We start from the raw sequence: 7,565 nt of genomic DNA on the forward strand, positions 1-7,565 counted from the left end.
ATGCGTTTATAAAAATCGAGCCCCTCGGTTTTCCCATTTTGTTGCTCGTAACCCACAGGAAAAACCTTAAGTAGCAGCTTCTTAAGTAGCAGCATTTCATATTATGAAAAATTTTGCCATATATAGACAAACATGAACTATCCAATATTATGTTGACAAACATGAACTATCCGATTTTTATTTTCAAATTCTTTAGTTACTTCCCGCAAGTTCAGAGCAAAAATCGTTCATCAATGACTACACTAAATAATAATTTCGGTTTCAAAATAGAAAACTTTCAGACAATCCTTCAAGATATTCCCGTAGTCTTCTCTGTTAAAGCACATAAACATATTTTTGACACAACATTTGATAGACAAAATACATGTGGTTTACGTGCCTACCTCGAGAATCCTGAAGAAATAGTCGTCCTTTTCATCAAAAAGTGCCAGGAGCAGCAGGGAAGCAACTTCATACTCAACGGCTGCAGATTTCCTTGCTCTCTTCGCATTAGCGATGTCTTTCAAACAAGACTTCACTCTAGGTTTCTTCACTTGGCTGGGAGCATAGCGAAAGATTTGCTGCCCAATAATTACAAACCTCCCAAGAAACATATTCGCAACATCACATCCAACCAGAACGTTTTAAGTGCGAGCGGAGGTGTTTCTCTTCGAACAAGACAGGCCAGCTGCGCTTTACGTTGGTGACTTGCTAATCATATCGCATTGAGAAGAATAAGTCTCTGACATAAGCCGCGTCACAAGTTTGTTGTTCTGGCAGACAAGCCAGAATTCGAAGAGCAAAGCTTCTGTCTTCTTCTTTTTTTTTTTTTTAGCTCTCATACATTTCACCAGCACGTAATTCAGGCTGCCATCACACACATCCGTACGAATCGCTTTGTACTTTAGATTTTTTTTTTTTTTCACAGTGGCACCCTCTTCGTCTTCGGTATTTCTATTGGACAAACCCACAAAGCAACCCGCTTTTTAACAAACAACCATGGTTGATTGATTGTTGGATCGATTGGTATTTATCGACTGGCTGATTGAATGATCGATAATCTAATTTGTTGGTTGGCTATAGGTTTGGCTAGGTTAAATCGGCGCTAAGAACGTTATAGCTGATGTTTTAAATGGTTTCTCGAGCATGCCAGTATGAAGGCCTTCGGAGTTCTCCTGGGTGCTGTTATCAACCGCCACTGATAGATTGATCTGTATATATATCCACTGATTGATCAGTAATTTATCGTTATGTGTGTATTGATTGACTCTTTTATGGATTTTTCGACTTTTCTGTACACGCCACTCTATCTACTTCCCGCAGAATTCTTCTGAACTGACGACCAAAAGAGGCGTGTGGCGATGCGGTCCCTGTCTGTTGTCCTGTCTTGCCTCGTGGCGGTTGCCTGCCTGCTGCCCGCCGCCCTGTGGGCGTTGCCCTCGGGCGCGCCCGTTGCGGCGTGCTACAGCGAACTGCCCGGCCACGGTGGAGCCGAGCCCCAGGCCTCACTGTCCCCGTACGCCATCCAGGCCACTCCCGTGGGAGGAAGCGCCATCGGTAAGCGCGGTCGTAATATCTATGTTAAAAAAAATTGAGTGTTAGCTTGTTCGTCTACGTACAAGCGTTCAAGATTAAATTGAACTTTGGGGTTTTACGATGCAAAAAAATTTCCGTAGCTTGCACTGGAGGCACAATGCTAAAGAGACAGCGCAGCTGATGGGCACCTAGCTAGTCCTGGCTTTTTTGGGCTAAGCTAAACACTACCGAGTCTTCCCCGGCATTTCTCGGAATTTATTGATTATCGATCGATTGTCGGTTAGCTATTGATTGGCTATTGCAAGGTATTGGCCACGTATTTGGGCTAGGCTAAGCACTACCAAGTCATCCCCAGCATTTTCCGGAATGTATTGATTATTGATAGATTAGCTATTGGTTGGTTATCGATTGGCTATCGACGACTGACTAAGCTTAAGTAGTCCCTATCATGCTTAGCTAGAGGAAGAGGAGGAGGAAAAACATTTATTAAGAAAAAAAAAGGAACACTTAGCCAGGCTCAGCTTCGCTAGTTCACAGGGGTATGTGCCATTTCGCTTGGACCCTTTCTGCACTACCTCCAGGATCGGCCCACAGTTTTCTGTCTACGACAGACAGATTACGCTCGGCATAAACAGTTCCGCTGTTAAAAGCACGATCTGAAGATGAGGCACGCCGCAGTGTGGAAATCCGTATTCGTTTTGACCACCTGGTGGGGTTTTTGAAGTGCACCCAATTAATGCGAGTGTTTTTTTTTTTTTTTTTGCATAAGTATATTGAGCTGAACCAGCACGTTCAGCTCAATCGGTGCACTCTGGTGTACGGCAGCGGAGCCAGGGCAGCGCGTTCTCGCAAGGCAGCGTTCTGCAGGCAAAGAGAGTTTGGCTTTTAAGAGCCCCTCACCAGGTCTGGCCATTTTGAGCTGGAAAGGGCAGTGCATACAATGCGCGCTGACGATCGTGTCTGCTAAGTATTACATCTCTACGCGCTGCGGAAAGAGCTTAAATTTCAAACCAAACGCCGTTTGCCCATCTCGCGGGCACCGCGCTCCCAGCCGGAGAATCGACGTATATCGCGCAAGTGCGCTTACGTACATGGCTGTGCTGTGACGTCGCTCATAGTGACATGCGACTTCAAGAATTACTCAAGGCAATATCATGTATTTAAGCTGTTCCTTCAATGGATGAATTAAAGTTTTATAGAAATAACAAAACATACAAACCGAATGTCAGCGTGCTCCTACAGTAGCAAGAGAACTGTACTTCGGTTTCGTACCTGCTTTTTCCCACGTTGAGCAGTCGCGTTCGCAGAGAGCGAAACTAATTGTCTACTTTGTTCCAGCGCGCGATCATGCTCTTTCATACTCTCACGCCTGGTTCAGTGCTCGTGATTGTGGCACAGATGAAGTGTTCAAAAGTGCTGAGACTAAATTGAAAAATTGTTGCTGCAGAACACTATAGCCGGATACAACTTAAGAAGACGGGAGAGGCCCCGCCCAGATGACCGAAGCGCGCCATCCGATTGCCTCCGCGACTAAAGAGATAGTCCCGCTGACACGCCTCGGCCCAGCTCGAAGCGCCGGGCTGCGTGTTCTCCGTCGGCAGGGTCACCGGCCGTCCGGCTCATGACGTCAGTCTAGCGTGCGCGCCCATTGGTGGAGGCTCGTCTGCATCCGCCTTTGAGAAACAACTGCCGCTGTCTTCTAACGTTGGATCCAACTGTATAGGCAGAGGGCACGTAACAACTTCCCGCGTATAACGAAAATTTGCTGTGTGACCTGGTGAGGGGCCCTTTAAAAATACGTATTGTCCCAATGTTTCTGTTTGTAAACGCCTAGGTACAGTGAACGACGTGGTACATATTTTAACATCACACTTTGCCTGTATATTCCAATAATCTGCGCGCGGATTTTCGTCGGGAAAAAGGAAACGAGACGTTCTCTCTCTCTCTCTCCTCAGTGCAACTTTACGGCAGCATTCCGTTTAAGGGTGTCCTCCTGACGGCCCGCGACGCACACACTGGCGAGCTTCTGCATGGAACGTTCACCCCCGACGCCCAGACAAGGACTCTAGACTGCCCCGGAGGAAACGCGGTGAGCCCTGTTCATATGTTTACCACCTGATCAATTCACCCTTCGAGCAAATGAGTTGTCCTGTGCGAATAAACCTTAATCTTCATTCAGAGGTTAAAACTACTGTATATGTTGTATAACAACATATACAGACCACTGCCCTGCATTTCTGCGAGAAAACAATGCGAATTGAGCAAACTATAGGTTGGCTATATTGACGTCATCGTGGGCAGCCATTTTTCCGATACTAGAACTTCTGGAAGCCGCGTAAACAAGAAATGTGGCAGAGTGACGACACGACAGGCGCGTCTCGCAACGAGCGACAAATTGATAACGGTGATAGAAAAATGGCCGGTGAAAAATGGCCGCCGTCAAAAAAAAAAAAAAAGCGGTGTACGTTTGATAATATGGTGCAAGACGTCATTGTGGCCACCATGTCTGACCATATAATTGTTTCAGTAATCAAACTACCTATTACTTACGCGGTTTCTGAGAATGGTCAGTTGTGCCCAGTTGTCGATGCGCACTGTTGCAATTGAGGAGCGTGTGCGACGTGAAGAAAAAAAAAGAAAAAAAAAAAAAGCCTTGACGCGATTGCGTGTGCCGCTCCTTTCGTCATACCCACATAATCTGGGCTTAGTCGATCCAGGCCTCCGAGATCGGGTTGCGCGCACTGATAATCTCGAAGGCCATGCCGAGACTATTTGGTCGTGGATACGGCTCTTGAAGGTGTCACAGGGCACGGCCATGTCGCGGAGGCCAGACTGAAATTCTTACGGATAATTCTCGGCATACATGAGCAGTATATGGAATGGCAAACATTTCAGATTATTTAATTAACTTGCTGTCGTGCGGCTGTCATCGTTGTCGCGGTATTTGTAGGGCCAGCTGTGCTACTTGTATTAACTTGCATTACATCTTCTTGCTCGGGTGGCTCTCCCCAATTTTTTTTTCTGTTTCTTGCAGAATGCCATCACTCACAACAGCAGGGACTACAAGACGCAGGTCGTGGTGACCTGGACTGCTCCGGCAGGCTACTCTGGGCAGGTGTACTTCAGGTGAGAGCACCGGATCATGGCTGCTCATTCTTTAATCGAAATCTTAGGTCATCAGTAAGAAGTCTTGTGAGGCCAGGTTTTCTAGAAGTGTTTCTGGGTGCCTGAATACGCGTAGGGACATTTAAAATCATGCCACGCCCTTCAGACAAAAACATATTTCTCTACTGCGCAGTTCTGTCCACTTTTTTGAGGAGGATCTCTAGGATTCAAGCCAGCATAACTTCGGCATTTCCTCTACTTCATGGCACAGAGAGAGAGAAATGTTTCATGATAAGAAAGGCAGAAAACTTCGCATGAGGTACAGTCGTGTTCAATATTAGCTGCAACTGGGTGCCCGTGGTCGAAAGTGCCCTAAGTTCTCGCGGCTTTTGTTAACAAACTTGGTCTCTATGGCGTAAAGTAAAACTTTTGTTATGAATTCTGAGAGAAATCAATTCTGTTCGTCTCCTTATTATCCTTGGTTAATATCAACCATGGAAGTTTAGACAGATCTCATATGCACGAGTTAGCCAGTTTGTGAAAAAGAGACATATCTGCTCACCGGGCCCGTCATGCCACTCAAAACATGGCTTAACTATATACAGATAGAGTAGGTCTTTGAATGTCTCTGCTCAAGCCGACCTCTCTGCCTTCCTTCAAATAAACGTCTCTCTCTCTTCGATGTCTCTTGTAGTGTCTGGTGTCTTGTCGCTACTCGTATGTTCTCTATATCTGTACTTGTGTGGTCTATTACAACCGCGTTATAGTATTTGACTTTTCTCGAATTCCCTGAGAGCTTGTCATGAGTGGAGTAAAAGTGACTCCCATAAGGGAGGGCACTGTACAATAAATGTTCTGTAAAATGGCGAAAAAAGTCAGCAACAAAAAATTGTATTGAATCTGCATACAGAAATAAAATGACAATATGTGTGTTGCGAAAATCGCTACACTCTTTCTTTTTTCTCACGAAACAATTTGCACAGCGCAATTATTCGCAAAACGACCCAATGCCTTACCACCCTGAAGGTACATAGGCCCGTAGTCACAGACGGAACTTAAGTTGAGCGACAATAAGTGTGGGAAAAGTACAAGTGGGAGGAAAGTTTCAGGATAGTGCTACAAAAACGATACTTAAGCATCACTTTGCAAAGTAACACTTTTCGGGACAAGTATGTCGTTTGGTGTCGAGGCTACGTAAATAGTTTACGTGTACGATGGCTTGAATTGCAAAATAATAGTTTTTGAAGCAAAATAATTCCGAAATAAATGTTGCAGTGCTTGCACACGCACTCTGCTGAGCAAAATAAACCACTATTTACAGTTTTAATGCTTCACTCAAACTCGTCTGGCCACAAGTTCACATTGGACCTCGCTACAGCCACCTCGATTGTGTCTCGCCGTCCCGACTTTTTAGATGTTTTGTTGTTGAGAACGTGCGGTGTCCGTACGTAGTGTTTGTTATTTTCGCTGAGAAGCTGTGTGTGCGAACTGTTCGTGGTCTTTTTTTTTTTTTTCAACCCGCGCACGATGATGGAAAAAAGAAAACCAATTTTTCTGAAGAAGACCGCGCCGTGGTTGAAAACAAGAGAACGGACGCGGTATCCGTCAGCCGGAAACGGGAGTCCTGGAAAAAGAATTCAAGTGCATAATGTGACGCCGCGGACGTGGGTTCAGCTGAAGAAATGCTGGGAGAACCTGAAAGACAAGTGGCGTAGATCTAACGCAGAATACATGCGGGAGCGGTCTTATAATAATACTAATTATAATAATAACAATAATAATAATAGTAATACTACTACTACTACTACTACTACTACTACTACTACTACTACTAATACTAATAATAATAATAATAATAATAATAATAATAATGCCGAAATAGCACCACTCGCTTTGAAAAGTGGTACCGCGACAAGAATTCCGCGTCGTTGTACACCTCTATGGAATTCTGTCGATCCCTGAGAATTGGCCGTAACGGCGGCGCGTATCGGTATGCCTCATCCTCCGTAATATCATCCACACGTCCGACGAAATCGGCCAAAAGTCGCCTAGGCCAATGTAGCAGTCGGCCATTTTGTTTGACGAATGTAGAGAAAGTCGCACTTAAGGTTGCCAGTAGCTGTGCTTTACTTTCCGGCAGTTAAGTGTCGATTAAAGTTTACCTTAAGTGCAAGATTTGTCTCTGAAACGCGTTAAGCGCCCACCGGTTACTTAAGTCATAAGTGAAGGGTATGTTCCGTTTGTGAATACGGGCCGCAGAATGTTGAAGGCAGGGTGCTGGACTTGGACTTTATCTTTGAAACAACTTCACATTTGAAAAACGTTGTCTTCGACAGACCGAACGGCGAATAGTCAACGGCACAGTCAATAGTCACTGCAGAGTAGTAAGCACGACGTCACAGATATCCGAGCAGATAAGCTGTTTGCTTGTCAGGAGCAGGGACCGTTAAATCGAATATCGAAGGGCGTACTTTTTTTCGCTATCCTCTGCTCTCTCTGGTCAAGCTGCTAACCAACTTTCACAACAAACTAAGCTCATGAACTAATATTAAACTATGCAAAAACTTTTTTTGCAGTGCCACCGTGGTGCATTCTTTTCACGTCTACTGGAAGGGTATCACGTCCGATGCTGTGTTCGTCCAGTGATCAAATAAAATATGGTTGATTCCTCTTGCATACGAAGCTGTTGCATGTTTATTGTGCGTGAAGAATTAGGAAGAGTACAAATGCGCACAATGTCTATTGGTATTGGGCCGGCATGGCACCGTTTGATGTGGATGCACCCACGCTGACCTTGACAACATGGTCCACGAGACCGAAGTTGCCAATAGCGTTTCGCAGGTGTCTTATCTGCATGAACGAAATGTGAAACCGTTGCAAGTGGCCTTCAGTGGCACTTGCCACTGCACAGGGATCCTCGACAATTGCCACGTAGCAGCGAAAAT

At 45.2% G+C, this 7,565-nt stretch overlaps 1 protein-coding gene across 1 annotated transcript; it reads left to right on the plus strand.

Annotated features, from left to right (window-relative positions):
- The first annotated feature begins 1,302 nt into the window (after positions 1–1,302).
- LOC119432751 (putative defense protein 3) lies at positions 1,303–7,308 on the plus strand. Its single transcript, XM_037699908.2, has 4 exons — positions 1,303–1,536; positions 3,471–3,604; positions 4,550–4,641; positions 7,197–7,308. The coding sequence occupies exons 1-4, from the start codon at positions 1,341–1,343 to the stop codon at positions 7,264–7,266; spliced, it is 492 nt and encodes a 163-aa protein (XP_037555836.1). The 5' UTR covers positions 1,303–1,340; the 3' UTR covers positions 7,267–7,308.
- Positions 7,309–7,565: the final 257 nt, after the last annotated feature.

Source organism: Dermacentor silvarum, chromosome 11 (genome assembly GCF_013339745.2).
Source record: "Dermacentor silvarum isolate Dsil-2018 chromosome 11, BIME_Dsil_1.4, whole genome shotgun sequence".
NCBI classification, from domain to species: domain Eukaryota; kingdom Metazoa; phylum Arthropoda; class Arachnida; order Ixodida; family Ixodidae; genus Dermacentor; species Dermacentor silvarum.

Coding starts and splice junctions, on each gene's coding strand:
- LOC119432751 (XM_037699908.2), top strand. CDS start 1,341: ATGCGGTCCCTGTCTGTTGTCCTGTCTTGCCTCGTGGCGGTTGCCTGC. Junction 1,537..3,470: donor CGTGGGAGGAAGCGCCATCG/GTAAGCGCGGTC, acceptor CTCTCTCCTCAG/TGCAACTTTACGGCAGCATT. Junction 4,642..7,196: donor TCTGGGCAGGTGTACTTCAG/GTGAGAGCACCG, acceptor CTTTTTTTGCAG/TGCCACCGTGGTGCATTCTT.